Source organism: Poecile atricapillus, chromosome 20 (assembly GCF_030490865.1).
Source record: "Poecile atricapillus isolate bPoeAtr1 chromosome 20, bPoeAtr1.hap1, whole genome shotgun sequence".
In the NCBI taxonomy this organism is placed as follows: domain Eukaryota; kingdom Metazoa; phylum Chordata; class Aves; order Passeriformes; family Paridae; genus Poecile; species Poecile atricapillus.
Genome location: NC_081268.1, coordinates 5498345 through 5518008, shown reverse-complemented (window position 1 = coordinate 5518008; position 19664 = coordinate 5498345). Strand labels below are relative to the sequence as shown.

At 44.2% G+C, this 19664-nt stretch overlaps 1 protein-coding gene across 3 annotated transcripts in view; it reads left to right on the top strand.

Moving 5' to 3' along the window:
- FUBP3 (far upstream element binding protein 3) overlaps window positions 1–19664 on the top strand; it is a 39533-nt gene that overhangs the window by 13395 nt on the left and 6474 nt on the right. For 2 of the 3 annotated variants that reach the window (XM_058853549.1, XM_058853547.1), the window contains exons 3-16: window positions 256–306; window positions 783–816; window positions 2401–2450; window positions 3977–4048; window positions 4752–4809; window positions 7378–7540; window positions 8390–8488; window positions 10426–10530; window positions 10920–11022; window positions 11660–11760; window positions 13003–13144; window positions 17708–17868; window positions 18559–18632; window positions 19137–19213. In XM_058853549.1, coding sequence (XP_058709532.1) covers window positions 256–306; window positions 783–816; window positions 2401–2450; window positions 3977–4048; window positions 4752–4809; window positions 7378–7540; window positions 8390–8488; window positions 10426–10530; window positions 10920–11022; window positions 11660–11760; window positions 13003–13144; window positions 17708–17868; window positions 18559–18632; window positions 19137–19213 — 1290 coding nt within the window. The remainder of the gene's footprint in view (window positions 1–255; window positions 307–782; window positions 817–2400; window positions 2451–3976; window positions 4049–4751; window positions 4810–7377; window positions 7541–8389; window positions 8489–10425; window positions 10531–10919; window positions 11023–11659; window positions 11761–13002; window positions 13145–17707; window positions 17869–18558; window positions 18633–19136; window positions 19214–19664) is intronic. The other variant, XM_058853548.1, reaches the window with a different exon arrangement.

Genomic DNA, 19664 nt, shown 5'->3' with positions numbered 1-19664 from the left:
CTCATGTTCCCACTTTGCATGAGTTGGTCTAATGATATTTTCCCTATTAACATTTGGAAGAAAGATCTAATCTGTTGGGGCTGGGGGGAGAAGTCTGTCTCAGGGTTGTCAGTAGGGAGATAATTGCTAATCATAGATGGACCACCAGCTAACATGGCAGAAATGCCTGGAATGTGTTCAAGAGCATGTGTTTTGTTGGGTTGAAACACTGTTTGGGTGCCACGAGGTTACTTAACAGCCCTATTCCTTTAACAGGTCTCCGTGTCAGTGGGCTCCATGGAGCACAGATCAGAGACACAGAGAGAAGTATGTGCCAGCGGTGCCTAATGCTTGGACTGAGGGAATCTCTGAGGCTGCTTGGCTTTTATTCTTGTTTTTTAATACACACTGGTCTCCTTCAAATTTCTCTCCCTCCTCCTCCCTCCCCCCCTTTTCCTTTTTTTTTACTACTTTGGGCTTAATTTGGGAAGGGGGGAGGTTAGTTGCAGGGATTTGGATTTGGGCAGGCAGGATTTTCTCCCATGACTCTCAGCATGGGGAGATGCAGATCAATTCCCTATCCTGTGTTCAGCTGGACACTGGGCTATGGTGTGTGTTGATCAAGAAATCCCCTCCTGTTTTGTACCACATAATGCATTCATTTCAGCCACTGAACCTAAATTACTGTTTTGCTTTTCTTTCTTTTTTGATGAAACGGTAAGAACTCTTTTTTTATAGGGATGAAGTTAGTTTATCCGTGCTAATGCTTTGATTTTTTTCCCTTTTTTCTCTCTCTGCCACAGTAGGTAACCAGTTAGGGGCCCTGGTACATCAAAGGTAAGCAGTGGGTTATGTTTTATTATTTATTGATCAATTCTAATTGTTTATTGATCCGCCATCTGTAGTAGTGTTAGGAAGTCAGAGGTTGAGAATGTGGAAAAACTGTCAGCTTGGGTTTTCTACAGCCTGGGTAGTTTGTTCTGATGAAAAAAGACGAGTTGATCTGAAACTTGGATTTGCTCCCTGCAAATCTGGAGGACCGAAAAGAATAAATTCTTTCTCCTTTCCCTTCCCCTGCCCTGGCAGGGGGCAGGAAAGAAAAAGTGAAAAAAGGTCTGGCATTTTGGCAAAAGGTGGAAGTATCCAACAGACACATGTTGTTGTTGTTATTATTTAGTTTTGTTGGTGTAATATGACCTGGGATGACTCCTTTGTCAAAGATGGTTTGGGAAGACTAAAGCAAGTATAAGTTGTCAACCAGCATGTCTCAGTATCCAATAAAAATGTAAAATTCTCAGTTTTACTCAAATCCTGCTCTTGAGTTTTCTGTGTTGTTTTTGAAGGGAATAGCATTTCTAAAGCTGGATTAGCCTGAAGGTGAATAATAGTGCATTTCCATCCTTACCAGCTGTTTGGGGCCTCAGCAGAAGGGACAAACAATGTGCATGAAGGCTGTGGAACCTTAAATTTTTAATGGTTAAGTTAAAGCTGATGTCCTACTGGAGCATCCTAGAAAAGGGTAGGCAGTGTTAGTACTTTATCTGCAGCTTAGCTAATCAAGTCTAGTGTGTATTTTATACCTTTCCTAACTGATCTAAAGCAAAAAAAGAGAAGATTTTAATATACCTCCCCACAAAACCTGCATTGAACTTACTGTGCAGGTGTTCTATTGCTTTTGAGATTGTTAAACAAAATGTATATAATGCATATTTGCAAATTCCGTATTCATGGTGTTATGTTTTCCACAAGACATAAACAGTTCAAGAAAAAAACAGTCCAACTTAATTCCTTCTACTTGGCTATGGTCAGGTCTTAGGGAACTGCTTGGAGTGATTTGTTTTGAAGCAGACTCATTGAAAATGTCCAAAGAGCAATAGGTATGGAAGTCTTGAGATAAGAATTCAGAGGATAATTGAAGACAATTTTTATTAATTCCAAGGAAAAGAATAATAAGGACAATCAGGTGAAAAAAAATTTCCAAAACACCAAACCTGTGAATATCAGAAGGGGGATTTCATGTCAGGAATGACTTTGGTTGGTGTCTCCTGGGAAGAGAATATCCAGAAGCACTGGGCAGACACTGCTGCTTGAAAGGTCCAGGCTCAATGATAAGGAAACTTCACACTTTTTTTTGTTGAATCTGTCTGGAGCAAGAATGACAAAAAGAGCTTCTTCCATCAGCTCCATTCAAGATACTGGAGATAGACTGGAAATGGATCCAGCATGGCAGGAATTGTGTGACCATGAGAGGTCCCTTCCAATACTGATGATTTTGACACTGATGTGCTTTTACTTGTGTGTGCAGAATCCCTGTGCTGAGCCCAGGCTCTGTGGTAGGGGTGTTGTTTCTTCCAAATTGTTCTTTGTAATGACTTTGATGGGGTTTTCTTCCTTTTTTTCCCCCCTTTGTTTTTTTTTTAGGGCTGTAATAACAGAAGAGTTCAAAGTGCCTGATAAAATGGTTGGATTTAGTAAGTACCTTGGATGCTTTTGATGCTTCTTGATGTGTTTCCTGTGCAGGAATGCTGTTGATTCTCACACAAGTTCTTGTGCTTATTAGCCTTGGATAAGCCTTGTTTAATGCTGTCTTCATGGGGAACAGAGGATCTATGTTTTAAAATCCAGATGCAAATTTCATGGAAAAGCTTGGTGTCCCAGTAATATGAACAAGAATGGTACAAGTTACTGGGCATTTTAGTGGTTTTCTCTTAAATTCCCATTAGCATGGTACATAAACAAGTCAAAAGTGAATTTATTTCCCTTCATTGCAGCATTTTGCTTTGCGTATGCAAAACTGTGAGAGTTGAGGAAGAAAAACAACATTTAAATGTTAAAATATGAGTTGACTAAACACAAGTTAAACAGAATTTTAAATTTCTCACACATTTGCTGCAGGGAAACACAACCAGATGGGAGTTTTTCCTATATTTGCATTCCTGGTACTGTTCTCTTTCAAACCCTTGATCCTAATTTCTCTCTTCCTCTTAATGATCATTACTCTGGCTTTCAATGGCACCTCCTGCTGATGTGTTACTGCAGTGATTGCATAGACTCTTCCACTGCTGGGTCTCTGTGTATCCCTTCCAATTTGATATATGGAGAGTAAAGAGGAAAATAACAGGCCGTGGTAATTACCCCATAGTGCGCCAAGTTTTGTCCCGACTCTAAAGACACTGTAAGACTGGAACTCAAATTCCTGCAAAGGAGTCCCTCCTCTCCTGCCAGACCTCTTCATTTACCAGTGCTGGTGCTACACATGGAGGATGTTGGCCCTGGGAGAGGGGAGCTTACAGGCATCATCTGTGTCTCACCCTGGTTCAGGGGCAGACAGATACCGGGGGATGCAACCCCATGGCTGAGATGCTTCTTTGGGAACATCCTGAGCCAGGAATACCTGATTGACTTGACAGCTTTGCTGGTTTTGCAGTCTGGGAAGGGTAGCAATGGTGATTGGCACAGTCTATGCTCTGGGTGTCTTGTGAAACAGCGATGTGTCAACTCTGAGAGTTAAGGGAGAGGGATATTTGTGTTCCCTGGAGGTTGATAGAGCATTTTGGGATGTGGCTCTGTCTGAGTGCAGACAGACCAATAGCATGCCCATTCAAAAATAGCAGTGAAATAGGAATTATAAAGAAACAAGTCTACCTTTTTTAGTACCCCAAATAACTGGCTTATTCGTTCAGGCTGAACAAGATGTACTTAAATTACTCTCCTAGCATCACCCAGACGAGTGCCTTATTTCTTTTATACTTATTTCTTTCCATTCCTGTACAAGACAGGCTTTTTTGGTTTGTTTTTCCAAACAAATAGAATAATGTTCAGCAGTGTTTTAATGGTTGTCTGCTATGATAAATTTGGTCATGCTGTGGATGCCTCTTCTGCAATCCTGGAGTCAAACTGTTCCTTTATAGACAGCTGCAGCGGAGTAAAAGGGGGAAGGTGCTCTGCAGTTTCCAGGAAAAACAGTTTGTTCTGATGCTTGTTGAACTCATTTCAGTAATCGGCAGGGGAGGAGAACAGATCTCACGAATTCAGATAGAGTCTGGCTGCAAAATTCAAATTGCTCCAGGTAAGCCCCTCTTTGTGGGGTGGGTGAGCAGGTTTTAATGTCAAAGGGTGTTGTGTCCATTAGATCAGGCACTTCCCATGCTCATGGTGTGTCATCACCATTAACATGGATACAGACAGCCATGGGAGAGCTGTTGTGGGACCCACCTCCCAGCCAGGGTGGGAAACAGGTTTGTCAGGTGGTTTGGGGAATGGAACAGTGAGGGAACTAGCTTTAACCAGCAGATGATTGCAGAGCAAATGAATGATCCATGTTGTGCTTAGACCTGAAGCTGTTGAGTTTTCTCACTTTGCTCAGCTCTGTGGTTTGCCTCTGACTGATCTGGTCAGCTCTAGCTCCTGGCAGAAGATTTTCAGGAGGATTGGCAGCAGTTCTCCAAACAGCTTGCTTTACATCATAAAAATGAGACCATTCATCCAAACGGGATCATTTGGTGCCAGTTTGCTTTGGGGAAGACTGTGCAGGGAACTGTCGATCAGTATCTGAGTTTTTATCCCTCCCTTTAATTGGTGGGGAAGGCTTTAAAAGAATGCAGACATCCTGTAAATCGTTTAAAATATGTTGATCCTGGATGTCTTTGAATTCTTTAGCATGCTATGTGTGCAGGTGGGTGGTGCTTCCATAGGGTGCTTCATGGTCACTGAAATAGCTGCCACATTTTTAATTCCGTGTATCACAAGTTTTCTCCTTGTATCCTTTGCAGACAGTGGCGGGATGCCTGAGAGGCCCTGTGTACTCACTGGGACACCAGAGAGCATTGAGTGAGTTCTGATTTCATTTCTCTCCTTTTTCCTTCTTTCTCTTCTCCCTTATGCTGTGTTCTGTCAGTGGTGCTACTTGGTTGTTAGCCACACCAGCAAATGTTGGCCTAGAGAAACTCGAGGGTCTCTGGAGCATAGAACCTCTTGGTCTGATGCTTTAAACTGTGCACCTCAAAGGCTTTTTTTCCACTTGCAGTTTGAATCCTCTGCAGAAATTTCCTTGGAATTCCCCTCCGCAGGGTGAGGTTGCTCTTAGGGCACCTAGGATGCAGTTTTGTAACTGCAGCTTTCCAGGATACTGAGCTAAGCTGTTGAGGGGCACTTCTCTTCTCCCCTTCGCTTCCCTACTCCTTTTGAGATGAGCATCCTTCCAGCTGAAGAAGGGCTGCATGAGGCCTCTAAAGCCTGTGGGTGCCACTCCAGGATACCCTGGAGGTGTTGGTGTTGTTGCAGAGCAGCATGAGGCCCACTGGGTGCTTATTTCTGCATTGCTGCCAACAAGAAGCAAAGGACTGAACCCAAATCTTGATTCTGCTCCTTGCATGGTAGAGACACGTGGCCAGCCAGCAGGGATTTCTATCTTTAGACCTATAGAAACTTTAGGGACAGTGTTTCCTCCCTCCCCCTTCCCAGGAGCTGAGTTTGAGACTCTCACAAACCAGTTGAGGACCTCCTGCTGGAACTGGATCCAGGATCCTCAGGCTTACAGGAACACACTTAACATATGGAGCTGCTCTTTCTCTCCCCAGCCTTTGGGTAGGTGGGTTTTTTAAAATCCATCTGGAAATCTTTGAGTTGCGTTTGAAAATACATTGGTGCAAAGACTGTCTCTCTAAAGAGAAGACACTCATCATTCTTCCATTCCTAAAGAGATCTAAGGGTACTTAAATCTCCTTATTCTACCATAATACTGCAAGCAGTGAGTCAGAATAAATATAATTGGTAAACTTACATTATAGGGCAGGCAGTGTATTCTTGCTGATATTGAAATGGTTTTTCCCCCCCTTACAAAGGATATTTAAGAACAAGAGCAAAATAGTAAAAAGCTGGGATGCCTCATGAGATGCAGTTGTGGGAAAATGGGGGAGAGGTGTAGTTAAGACTTCGTGGTTCTAAAATAAGTAGTTAAATGTACTCGTGTCTAAGGCTGTCTTTAAATAAAACATGAGTAAACTTTAAAAGTGAGACAATTATTAAATTTGTGAAACAGAATGTAGACATGGCATTAAGTGAAATTTAATTTACTTTTGTGATAAAATCCTTGACAAATTGGTTGTTTGAACTGTTTTTTTCAGGCTACTTATGAAGTAAGGAAATCATTGTAGGTGTCAGACTTCTTTGAGAAGGGTTTTGTGAGGAATATTTTCATTAGTTATATGCAGTGACAAGCTAATAGGGTTAATTTCCCAGTGACCCCTTCTCATCTGAAATATGTTATGTAATAACTGTTGTGGTCTCTATATTGTCATTAAAAGAACTTTGCACAAAATATGAAGGCAGATGGATAAAACCTCTTAAGACTTTTCCAAAATATTTAAAACAGGCTTCCAGAAATTCCACCTTTTCCCTTTTGTTGTGAGAAAGTCAAGGGCAAGCAGTGCTCTGCTCTGATTGCAGCCTCAGAGCACCACCCCCTGAGCCTGCCCTGGGGGAATGTCTGCTTGAAGGGATGACTTTGTACTGGTTCCTCAAATCTCCAGAGAGAAGTCAGTCATCCTTAGGGTGCCTGATATGGCTTGGTGTGAAGTGGAGAGAGGGGAAGATGCTGCATTAGGCTGTACAGGGAACCAGTGAATTTCTTCTGCTTTCAGAAGGGTTGTGGGACAAGGGCAGGAATGGGATGTGCTGGTATAGGACTCTTCAAGATGCAGGGAAACCCTGTCAGTTACCTCTGACATGCTAAAGATTTTAGAGAAGGGATCTTTAATCTCCCAAATGCTTCTTTGTGTGTCTCTTCTCACCAGGAGTAGAAGAACCCAGTCTTTCACTGGTGGCTGCTGCAGTATCCCTGCCTCGCTTCGCGGTGTAGCTTCAGCACCTACTGCTTGGAGCAGAGGCTGTGTTAGGACAGTGTTCTGGTGCTGCTGGTAAGAGCAGGTAGAGAAGAGCTAAGCAGTTGCCTGTGACTGATCAGAGAATGGTTAATCCATGGGCTGTGGTAGTATCAGAGCAGTGTGTGTCTTTTTGTCTTGACTGAGAAGGAGAACAGAGCTTGAGTTTTATTACTGTTTATGTGTTAGAAAAGTTATAACCTAGAGCATCTTCATTCAAAGTAAGCACCCCAAATGCTGTGGTTCAACTGTTGTCCTTAACTTCCTAAGAGGTCAGAGCATGCTGCTGCTCTTCCTTTTCTTTTCCCCTTCAAAAATCAAACTGCTTATAAGTAATCATGATAGGGGAAAATAGACACCAAAGAGTTAAACAAAAAATAGGCAAACATTGTGCTGACTATGGTTTCCTCCATCTTTCCACTTCTCCTCTCCCCGATCGCTCTCCATTCCGATGGGTCCTGGTCTCTTGGTGGAGCAATGTTGTCTAATGGTTGTTTCCCTCGATTCTTTTCCAAAGACAAGCAAAACGGCTACTGGGGCAGATTGTAGATCGCTGTCGGAACGGACCTGGTTTTCACAACGATGTTGATGGCAACAGTACCATTCAGGAGATTTTGATCCCGGCATCCAAAGTGGGTCTAGTCATCGGCAAAGGAGGTGAAACAATAAAACAGTTGCAGGTGCGCAAGATGCATTTCCTTTAGGGCTCTCTTCCCTACTGCAGCTTCTCTAGGTCCACTGGAACAGGCTGAAATGGAGAGCCTTGAATGCTCTAACCTTCTCTAGCAAGGACTACTCTTCTGCCTTCGGAGATTGGACTCAAATCCAGTCTTGTGTTACAAAATCAGTGTGGCCCCAACTACACAAGTAGTGGAGTTTTGCCAGAACTGTGGCAGAAACCCGTGTGCTGTAGATAAGACTTGGTTCGTGCTGTTTAGGAGGGGATCTGTAGCCAAGGAAGGGCCGTGTCTGCTCTGCTCTGCAGTATTTTTAATGCCAGCCATGCTCTTGTAGAGTGCTCTGCTTCTCTTTTGTTGCTGATCTGTGGTAAAGCTGCCATGTGTCATCTCTTTTTCTCATCCCACCCCTTTCTAATTAAGTGTTGTGTTATGTATAAACTGTGTTCCTGGATGTTCTTTATTCCTCCATCTGGTACAAGTTTTTAAATAATAAAAGGTTATAGCAAAACACCTAGGGTCAAAAATGGAGGGGTTTTGAGTGCCCTGATTAGACCTCTGTCATATGGTTTGGAAGCTGGTCACTTAATAATTGTTATATGCAGACAGCTACAGATTTTGGAAATGGCTGAAAAGTCAGTAGTTGAAGTAGAGGGGGTTCTTCTTGCAAGGATTTCAACTATTTGAGAACCTCAGGAGCAGCACAATTTCTGGCAGTCCCTTACAATCTAGGACTGTTCCTGAATTTGTGCGTTCTGTAACCGTGCTGGTTTGACCTTCATAATGTTCAGTGATCAAAATCCCTTGTTTTAGGGACTCTGCTTAGAAAATTGCTCTGTGCTTTTTCTTCAGGAGCGAACAGGTGTGAAAATGATTATGATCCAAGATGGTCCTATGCCTACTGGAGCAGATAAACCTCTCCGTATTACTGGAGATGCATTTAAAGTACAGGTATGTAACAGAAGCAAACTGGTTGCCCAAGAGAACTAAGGAGAAATTTAAACCTGAGTGTATTTGTGAGCATCTAATGGAGTCAAATCCAACTGTAAATGTAATAATCTTTCCTGGTTTTGTTGGTTCTGTAAGGTTGAATAGAGCAAGTTAAAACACCAGAGTAGTTTGTTTTACAGCATAACTTAGGAGCTGTCACTCCACATAAATACTGCACATGGGTAGGAGTGGAAATGAGGAGGAAGGTTTGGAGAAAGTACTTTTGAAATGCTTTCCAGTCTGTGTGACAAAAAATGAGAGCTCTGTGTCACTCAAGAGAATGGGTTCTTAGTGAGTGACTGAATCACACATTTGAGACAGCAAACATTTCACAAAACTACCTCAGACAGCCAATCGACGCAGGTAATTAAAAACCAATCCCACAACAACTCCTGAAACCAAGGGGTTTGCTTAATATTGGTGCCTCAGTCTCCTTGTGTCAGGGTTTTGCAGATGTGGATGTACCTGCAGTTCAGAGAAAAAACCTCCATCAGCTGGAGCCTGGGGGATTGCAGCATGATGGGAGTGCCTGAATTAGAGCATTAAAGTTCAGCCACAGCATGTTCCACTTCTCAGCAAGTGCCTTTCATACCTTGCTAAGTACCTAAATCTAGCTTAGCATTCCTGTCTCCAATAAAAGTAGTTCTGTTTCATAGGATCTCCCTAATCATGTAGTGCTGCAACAGTTGATGTTGCTCAGGCATAGTGTTTGGATGGTATTTTTCAAAGCTCTTATTGCAAGTTTGAATTTTTATTTTTTTTTTCCCAAAAAAAAGTTCTTACTCTGGAGGTGTAGCTGTGCAAAAGGAGTTTAAAGACAGTCTGGCTACTTTTAACCAAATCATACTCTCAGTGCTGCCACTTCCCAGGTAGTTTCTGCTTTGCAAGATTTGCTGTTGTCTCATCTTTCTTTCAAGGAAACATGGAGACTGCACAGGCTGGAAGATCTTTGAGGCACTTAAAGCTGAGCACACTTAGGAAGTGTTTAAGAAGTGTGATGAATCCTTGGGTCTGGTGGGATTCTGTGGATGCTGTAACAGTGTTTCTTAACTTTCAAATCCCTATGAAAATCTCTCCATCATATTTCTGTCTTGGCATCTCTGAAATGTCTTTGAGTTGATTCTTTCTGTTAAAAATACCTTGAGGACATGGAAAATATGTAAAAATGAAAGGAGAGGGATTCACCACTGTCCTCAAGCTTGGAAATAGAACCAAGATGTCAAAAGCTTGACTGGTAGTAGTGAGAAACAAATGCTCAGGTTTGACATGTAGGCTTTTTTTATTTTGCTGGTGACTACTGTTAGCTAATTTCCAGGGTACACTTTCACTAGCTGGGCTACATGGAGGCTTGTGAATGGCCTTGAGTGCTGCCAGTGGGTAGGAAAAATATTCATTTGTCTCAGATAATGTCTTGCTGGATTGCTGCAGACTTGGGCTTAACTTTTCAGTCAGTAAGCTCAGTGCTGCCCAGCAGCCTCCTTGGTATGTGCTCTGTAGCTCTTAGTGGGCATGATCTCTTCTGCCATGCTACCATCAACTTCTACCTTACTGTGTTGGTTTCAGCCGTATCAGTAGGAAAGGGCTTTCACTTCCTCTAATTCAAAAACAAAACAAAAAAGAAATCAAAGATATTTTAAAAGTTAAAGGGTGCTTTTGAAAGACTGGAGGAAGCAACTGCGCCCAAGAAACTGCCACCTTGTGCACCTGGCAGTTTTTGTCAGACATAGAAGATGCCAGCAAGAACAGACTGTGGTAAATCCTAAATCAGACTGCTGTTGCCGTTCAGCAGATGGAGATCTCTCTGCCTGAAGCCTGACCATTACCCACAGCTGAGGCCCTAACACCAGGAGGGCAAGCAGAATAATTTGAAGCTAACTGTAACTTCTTTCCCCATGTAGCAAGCGAGGGAAATGGTACTGGAGATCATCCGAGAGAAAGATCAGGCAGACTTCCGAGGCGTACGCAGTGATTTCAGTGCTAGAATGGGAGGAGGCAGCATAGAGGTACGTTTCCTTCACAGTGCTCTGCTAACCTCCCTGTGGGATGGGTACTGGGGGGAGTCATCCAACTGCACTTGTAACCTGTAAGCTTTTCTTTAAATGTGTTGTGTTCTTTTGCCAGAAGAATTGAGTCTGGCTCTGCAAAGAGGAGGAGTTCTCATGGACTCCCAGATGGCACTTTATAATTGTCCTTTTTTAAGCTGCATTCTTGTAGTGCAGAGTTCATTTAGTGGGGAAGGAATTTGTGGCCACATGTTTTTCTCAAGTGATGCAGTTCTGTAGCCTGGAGGTGCCTAACATGGCCCGTCCTCAAAGTTAAGAGCATCTCCTTGTAAAATCAGTCATTCAGTCTAGTTCTCTGCGCTTTCATACTCCTTTGCCTTTCCCATCAGGTCTCTGTGCCCAGGTTTGCTGTTGGAATTGTGATAGGAAGAAATGGAGAAATGATCAAAAAGATTCAGAATGATGCTGGAGTTAGGATTCAATTTAAACCAGGTTTGTGTGAGGATGGAGAGCCATTGCTTTCTGACCAGTGTTTCACTTTTGGGTTCCAGCAGCCAGGCTTTCCTCATTTACAGGTGCATTGTGTCTCTTTCTGAAACCCACTTAAATATGATGTGCTGCCTCCTCATGCACTTCCTGGTTTTCAGAGAGTAAGATTATATACAGCTCATTTGCAGACATTAGATGTCACAACAGTCGTGTCGTGAGTGGTAATTATACAGATAAATAAAATAACAAAAATCTTTTATTTCCTGTTAAAGAATTCTCCTTCAGGACATTAAAGCCTTTGGGGATCAGGAGTTGATTAATTCTGAGTAACTTTCTCTGGGTCCTTGGCTGTCTGATCACCTATCAAACCTGCCTGTTTTCCTCTTAAAATTGTATCAGTCTCTTTCATGGTTTTTTGACATTTGAAAGTGTTTTGAATGTTGTTCCCTCTGCAGTGTGGGCTGGGTTTTGTCTTCTTTCAGTCCAGGGAAGAGGGGCTGAAGGTGGAGGGAAGCAGTAGCTCCTGGGATAGTTCTGTGGTGTGAAAATGCTGCCAGCAGTGGTGGTGCTGGAAGGAGGCTTTTGTTGGCAAGTGGATGTTTTCTGCTTTTAATTTAGTCTTTGCCACCTCTCTCCACAGATGATGGGATTAGCTCTGAAAGAGTCGCACAGGTCATGGGGCTCCCTGATCGGTGTCAACATGCAGCACACATCATCAGTGAGCTCATCCTCACGGCTCAGGTGGGTTCTGGAAGTGCTTTTTGGGAATGTAGGCTGCATGCAGGCAGCTGATGTAGAGATGGAAGCCATGTTCTGAAAAGCAGCAGTGTTCAATCCTCCCCTGGCAGGCCACACATACTGCTGCCCAGAGCTGCTGGATTTGAGGTTTATTTGTTTATGGTGGAAGTTCTTTTAATGTAATGTGGGCTAACTGAACTGTGGGAAGGTCTTCTATTTCCAGGCCTATGAGGCATTATTATAGCTCCAAATCTATCTCCTTCTTAGTTGTTGTTAAGTTTGGGAACAGTGACCTGATGGAATGGAGCCCATCAGCATCAGACAGTGACTGGAGCCTCTGCTTAGACAGCAGAGCATTGCCAGTGCTCAGTGGTGCCTCATCTTCCATCTTCAGACTCCAGTCCTTTGATTTGGTGGAGGCAGAGGAAGGTGCTGACTGCTCAGGTGTTGTATTCCTGTGCTCTAAGGCACCAACACCTTGCATTACACAGCAGCAAGAAGTACAAAGATGGGTGAAGTACTGGGGCAGATGCTTGAAGGAGGTTGTATATTCCCTTTGTATTATGAGGAATTAAAACTTTAAGCCATTTCAGAAACCTGAACATAATTTGTCCAGCAAGGTCCATAATTTGTTTATCTTGATATCTTTTCTAGCCCCAGTTCCTGGTTTGAATACTTGATTTCATAATTTGCTGTAATGATTCACTTAAATGTTGAAGTCTGTCATGATAGTCTCTGACTGCCCATGGCATTTGCTTTGGGGAAATCACTTACCCAAAATAGGTATGTCCTATAAGTGACTTTGAACTTAAAAGCTTCCTTTGGAAGTTTTGGAAAATGTGCATTTCTGCTGAGTAATTCCAGCAGGGTGACACTTGAAAGGGTTTGAAAGCAACTTTTGTGTGTGTCAGTGCCAAGATCCATTATTTGCTCTAAAGAGATCCCCCCATCACATACTGAAAGTCTTTTAGTAGTTGATGTTTATTTATAGGTTTCTTTCAGCAGATGTAAAGGCATGCATTTATAAATAAGAATATCTTCCTGAATCAGGAAGGCAACTGTAACCTACATTACTTGGCATTTTTCTAAAGTGCTTCAAAACCTTGAATGTGAAACTGAGGTCCAGGAATATCTCAATTCAATGCCATTGATTATGAGGCAGTTTAACTGACCTGGCTTTATTTTGTTTTTAATGTGCATTGGGGCCAGCATAACAACACTGATACACATGTTTTTCTTTCTAAGGAACGTGATGGCTTTGGAAGCTTGGCTGTTGCCCGAGGAAGAGGTCGTGGCCGTGGGGACTGGAGTATTGGAACACCTGGAGGCATGCAGGAAATCACCTACACTGTTCCAGCTGACAAGTGTGGCCTTGTTATAGGCAAAGGTAGGTTTGGTGACTCCAAACACCACAGCTTGGAATCCTTCTCTCTCAGGATGGCCATGTTTTTGCTGCCTGACAGAGAAGCTTTGGGGTTTTCTGTGATTGTAGGTGTTTAGTGCCCAGTGAATGCATCATATGAATAAGCTGTAAGTACTTGTGGATGTTTTCTTTGTGATGTTCTCACTCATAGTTGTATTCTCCAGGCCCTTGTTCACAAGCTGTAAGAGAGGCTCTTAATGCAGAGCTATCAAATAAGCTTGTTATAACAAGTAGCTGGCTGAGAAAAGGCAGGTTCATTTGTGGATTCTTTTTGCAGAGAATTTGTTTGAAGGACGGATTATCAGGGACAAACAGAACAGTCATTTCATCATGCTGGATTTCTGTGAGTGCTGTGTGAGGAAACAGAAGCTCTCTGAGTGTGGTAATAACAGTAGCTGCTTCCAGCCCTGTACCTGAAGTGTGTGATGAATGAAGTAGGAGGATTTCTCTGCCTCTGTGCTGGCACCTGACCATGCACAGAAGCCTGGTGCACCTTGTGCCACTTGGCTGAGCATGTTCACTGCCACAGAGGCCCCTTGGCTGCTTGGCCAGTGGATCTCTCCATGCTAAAGAGATGAATGAGGAGTCATCCTCTCAACCAGAACAACCCTGTGATGGTTATGAAACTAAGCAGCAGACAGGTTATCACAGAGCAGGAGCTGCACATGGGGCAGTGGCAGGATTTAGGGTGGAATCAGGAGCAGACAAACTCTCTAGCTCTGAACTGCTGCAATGTGTCTGAGCTAAGGCAGTTTCATTTTTCTATCTGCTTGTCTCAGAAAGAATGACATATGCCTGAACTAGAATTTAAGTAATCAAAGCTGGCTTTTAGCCTCAGCAGAGGATAGAATAGGAATAGATAAGCTGCAGCAGGAAAGGAAGCAGAGACTTGAAGGCATTGGGCCAAGTTTCAGTGGCTTTGAGTGTTCCCAGCAGGAGGGAGCTTGTGGTGAGACTTGTTGTGGCCTCTTTCCCTGCTGCACATCCCTGCTGTTCCCTGCCACGAACCTGTCCCCCAGCGCCCTGAGCTCCTGCCCTGTTGGATAACCAGGGACACAGACAGGTCAGCCCTGTAGCTGCAATTGTTTTCAGATGTTTTTTTGCCAGAAGCCTGTTCACAAACCTGAAAACTTTTTTCAGTATGAAAAACCACCTGCTTTCTCCATTATGCAGAAATTGCAGTGATTATGCTTGTCCTCACTGAACAGTCCAGTTGGCCGAAATATCAAGCGAAGTAAATTTTAAGCCCACGAGTGAGACTTATAAGTACAGAAAAATCAAATTATAATGAAACTTTATTGCTGTATCCATTAGTCATCTTTAATAAAGGATCAGAAAAGGTCACTTGTTCAGCAGTGCACTGAAGTGGAGCATTTGTGACTACAGAGAGCACTGTGTGCTGAAAAGATAAATGCAGGTAGTGGAGTGAATGTCCCAGCATTCAAGTGCAGGGCCTGGCACAGCCTCACTGGGGGGTGAAGGGTGGCTTTTAACCTTTGTTTCCACAACAGCAAAATAGAGATTCTTACTTGGCCAGATCAGAAGCTTTCTGGAGTGACTAATTACTAGTTGTATGGTGATTTGAGTGCTGGTAGCATTGTAATACCACCTTGTAATCAGTGTTCTCACAGTGCCTGTGCTTTTAGGCTGTTGCAGCCTTCACTTTTGTCAAGTGAGTGATGGCTGTAGCGTTGCCTTTTGGGGTCTGGACCAGCATGGATGTGCTACACTCTCCACACATTGACGCAAGACAGGCGATTCTTGTTATTTCCTCCCCCACTGCCTGTGGGGCAGTGCAGGGCAGAGGGGATCTTAGTGGGGTTTTCTTAACAGTGACCAATTAGAAAACCCCTGTGCTCCCTGACAGTTTCTGATCAGTTTCCAGCAGTTTTTACTTGCTGTGATACAGGATGGGGCTGTTTGCCTTCTCTGTAACATCTGGCTGAGGATTCTGGGCCATCAGCTTGGTCTCGAGATCAGCACCCGAGCCCAGAGTGCTGACCCTGCCCTGGACACCCAGGTGTGGTGTGTGTGATCTGACCTGGCAACTGCCCCTGTGCTCACAGCTCCCTCTGACCACTCGAGAAGCAGGAAAAAGAGGGAGGCTGGGAAGTTTCTCACTTCAATTTCTGCTGCATACGTGACAGAAGAGCTGGTGCCTTTTTCTTGTGGACATCTCAGCTTGGGAACGTGAGCTTTTAGGAGCTGGTGGGACTCCCTGCAGATCCTGCGCGTGGCTTTTTCCCCTGGAGGGTGGGTAGGTGCAGCTTTTCTTCCCCAAGGGCCCCGAGGAAGGGTGGAGGCAAGCACCATACACATGTCAAAGTCTGTCTGTGTTTGGTGGTGCTTGGAAACAGCCACGGCCTCCCTGGGCCCCCCTGGATTTCCATGATAAATACGGCAATCCTGACAGATACCGCGGCCGGCCTGGCTCTTGTCAGCTCGGCCTTTGAGCAGGTTTGATTAATTGCTTTAAGATTTCACGTCCAGCCGGGAGGCCGCTCCTGGATCGCTCCTGCCCCCCATCAGGTGGAAGAATGGAGCAGGATGAATGCTCTATAGACAGCCACCATGTGCCGAGCGGCTCGCCTCGCCGTGGGGAAGAGAACTCCTTCCGGCAGCGGCGGCTGCGTCACAGCATTTACATGGTCTGGAGGCTGGCTTGGGGTAGCTCGGCTGGGAGGGAGCACTTTGACATGTACCAGGCTGCAGGGTGAAGAGGACAAGGGCACAGAGTCCTTCTGCTGTGGGGGTAGGAGCTTGCAGTCTCCCAGCAAACCTGGAGAGGCAGCTAACTTAATTCCGCTGTGTGGTGTAGGAGGGAGCTGCTGTAGAAACAGGCCCAACAGCCCACAGGCTTGGTGCTGAATGCTAAATGGGGCAATGATTTGAAATCTCTATTCTCCTTGCTTCCAGTTTGAGAATGCTTCGATTTTTAATCCCCTTTTGGAAGGAGAAACTAGTCTGCAGTGCAAGTAGCAACCTCTGGTTGTGCCTCTGTCACCCAGTAAAGAAGTTGTGCCACTCCTTCAAATTGTGTTGCCTGAAAGGGTCCTCTGTTTTCACTAAGCAAATGAAATGGCTGTTGATTCAGATCTCACCTCGATATGTAAAAACCAGAGCTTCAAACAAATCTGCATCAGACAAAAGCATGACACAAAAAAAACCTTCTTGGTTTTGAAACTTCATCTTACTCCTTTCCCATGCTTGACTGAAAGTAAGTGGGTTGGCTTTTGGCTGCACAATACAATCCCAGTTGTCTGCCCAGGGATGTGACATGATTATCTTTTGTTAAACGCATCTTCAAAAATTCATTTAGAAAGAGTTAATTGCCCTTTGGCAACTTTTCCTCCTCCCTTCCCCAGGAAGGCTTTAAAATGTTAAAAAGGTCACAAGTCCATTACAATGAAATGAACAAGTGTCTGCAACATCCACAGTTTGTTTTGAAGTTGTGCTGGATGTATAGAGATGGAAATGTGAGCAAAATGGAGGCGTTTATTTTTGGAGATGCTTTTTAATTGAAAACCAAACAAAAATCTCTGATTAGTTTCCTTTGCTGTCTGTCCTGCTTGCTGTCTATCTTTTGAGCTGGTGATTTTTTTGTTTGTGATTTAAAAGTTGTAAAACCCGTTCCTTACCCATACCCTTTAATTTCTCCAGTTGAGTGGAGCTGGTAAGTTGTGTGAGCTTCCAAAAGAAGAATTGAACCATTGTAACATTGGCTGAAGCTTTTGTTAAGCAAATTTCATGAAGAGACCAGGACCTAGCAGGTCTTGAGGAAATCAGATCCACTTTGACTGGCCCTGCTGCATCCTGCTGGAAGCACTCCTGTGCTCTTGTGCATCCAGATGGCAAACGAGCCAGACATGGTCACTGCATGCACAGCTAACTCTGAAATAGCAGGAGACAGCCTGGAATTGTGTGCTGCCATGGCTGTGGAGGGATGTGTGGCTGCAGGGTGAATAGGAAACCTTGTAAGCAGAGGCTGCTTTAAGGCAATAACCTGTCAAACAGCTCATGTTTGGGAGAAGGCTTAAGCTTTGTTACGTGGCTGGTGGCTTTTTTCCTTAGTGATGGAAGAAAAGAAGAAAAACCAGCATGCTTAGATTGCAGGTGACCTTCATTTCCTAGAGGATTTGAACAGCTGTGCAAAAACAATGGAATTCAGTCAGTGCAGGTTTTGCATGTGCTTTGTCAAAGTGTGTCCCAGTCATGCTGCATCTTGTTGGGAGCCTGGCAGTGGGCACTTAGTGGGGCTTATGTGTTCTTTAAGCAGCATCATCCATGACCCCAAAAAGTGTTACAGTAGTTCAAGGTTTCAGGTTATGTTTGTGAGGAAGATTAAAGGAGTAGCATGAGCTCAGGTACTGGAGGTTTTTTTTGTTGCTGCCATCCTCTGCCCACCTCTCCTGAGGCACACAGAAGGTGACTGAAGCTGTAGTCCATTTCCAGCGTCTGACTTTGATATGGTCTTATGGAAAGAGATGCTGAATATCCGTCCTTATGTCTTGGCTTTCTTCTCTTCAGGTGGTGAGAACATCAAGAGCATAAATCAGCAGTCGGGAGCTCATGTGGAGCTGCAGAGAAACCCACCCCCAAACACAGACCCTGGCGTAAGAATATTCACAATCAGAGGGGTCCCCCAGCAAATCGAGCTCGCTAGACATCTCATAGATGAGAAAGTTGGTGTAAGTTCTGTCTCTGCTCTCTTGCTCTGTCCCTTTCAGACGTGCTGTTGTCACTCTTGGGTACGTGTAAGCCTGGACTCACAGGATGGCACGGAATGCACGTGCTTGCATTACTCAGCTTCAAAACCATTTGCCTCTTAGCAGCTAGCTTGAACTTGATAGCCCTCCAGCATCCATTTGGTTAATTTTTGCTGTGGTCCCAGAAGGATTTGACTGTTGACATAGTCCTGGGTAGTGTATAGAGCTATATGAGAGGGAAGAACAGCAATAAAAGGTATGAAAGGGTTGTCAAAAGGAGATTTTTGAAAGGAAGACAATAGTGTCATTGTGTGAGAATGACACAGTCCTGGCAGCATCATCCCAAAAGTAAAACACTCAACTCCTTGCTCAGTAAGTTCAGGATGACTTATCTTACACTTAATGCAGTGCTGTGGTATTGAAGCTTAGTAAGGTCAGGCTGCAGTATTACTGAATGGGGAGATTTCAGTAAAAAAGTATGGAAAATACTCAACTGGGGCATGGCAAAGCTGAAAAGCTGCCTTCATGCTGAATTGCTTGAGAGGAGAAGGCTTAACACCAACTTCAGGATCCACGTGTCCCAGGCTGTTTCTCTCCTTTCTTACTACTCATAGTAGCTGCCTCCACCCTGTACTTGGAGCTGGCATTAAATGTTTGTGGATTCTGTGACAGGGTACCAGCATGGGTGGACCTGGAGGATTTGGTCAAAGTCCGTTCAGCCAAGCACCTGCTACACCTCATCAAAAGTAAGCTTCTGCTTCTCCTCACCCATGGGCTGGGGGGATGACTGGGAGCTAGAAAGTGCTGGGAGAAGAGTGGAGGGCCCTGAAGGGGTGGGGTGTGAGTGGAGCCTTTAAAAGATTGAGCATTCAGAAGCAAAAGCAAGTGAGCTCAGTGCTTTAAGCTTGACTACAGGAAAGATTTCATCTATTAAATGACACACCAGGTAGGTATTGGCATCTCTAGAATTTCTATCTTTAGTGCAGTGAGGGCATGGGAAGAAGCCTGAATTGCATAGAGCACAGAGAGTGCTGTTCAGTGTGATGTATCTTCACCTTGGCTTCATGAACAGACTGATACCAAGGCAGGACATTGCACTTCCCACCTGCACAGCTTCCCTTTTGCTCCCATGTTCATCTGTTTGTTCAGCAGCTGCTGATTATAAGTGACACCTTCTCTGGGCAGCTTCATGTCTGTGGCCTGGTAAGTATTTTATTGTCTACTTGAGCATGGCTTTTTGTCCTCTGCAGTGGTCCTCAGGCGTTCATGACACAGGGCTGGGGCAGTACCTACCAGACGTGGCAGCAGCCTGGACAGCAAGTCCCAAGTAAGTGCCAGGACCTGGGTTGGAGGTGGGGTGGTGTTCCCTTTGTGGTCTCTGCTTTGTGCCTGCAAAAGGCAGGTTCACCCATGAGACCACGTGTGTGAAAACAGCAGCGTGATTTCCTGAACAGAAGAGATGTGTGGAGGCACGTGGTGGTGGTTGAGCTCAGAACAAGCTGAAGGCTGTGAAAAACTTTTGCTTTTTGTGTGTTTAACTGCTTATTGCCTCTTTTTGCTCTTTGGGTAGAAACTTGGTCCTTGCTGTCTGTTCCTCTCTAACAAAAATTCCTGCCTCCAGCTCTCTTCTCCCAGGATTCTCCAGGCAAGCACTTGCCAACCACACTTGCCCCTAATAGGCACACTGTTGATGCTGAGCCCTCCCATCTTTTTGTTCTCAACCTTATAATTTCTTGCTTATTTTCTTATTTAATTGTTCTTTACAAGCTTTTCTCACT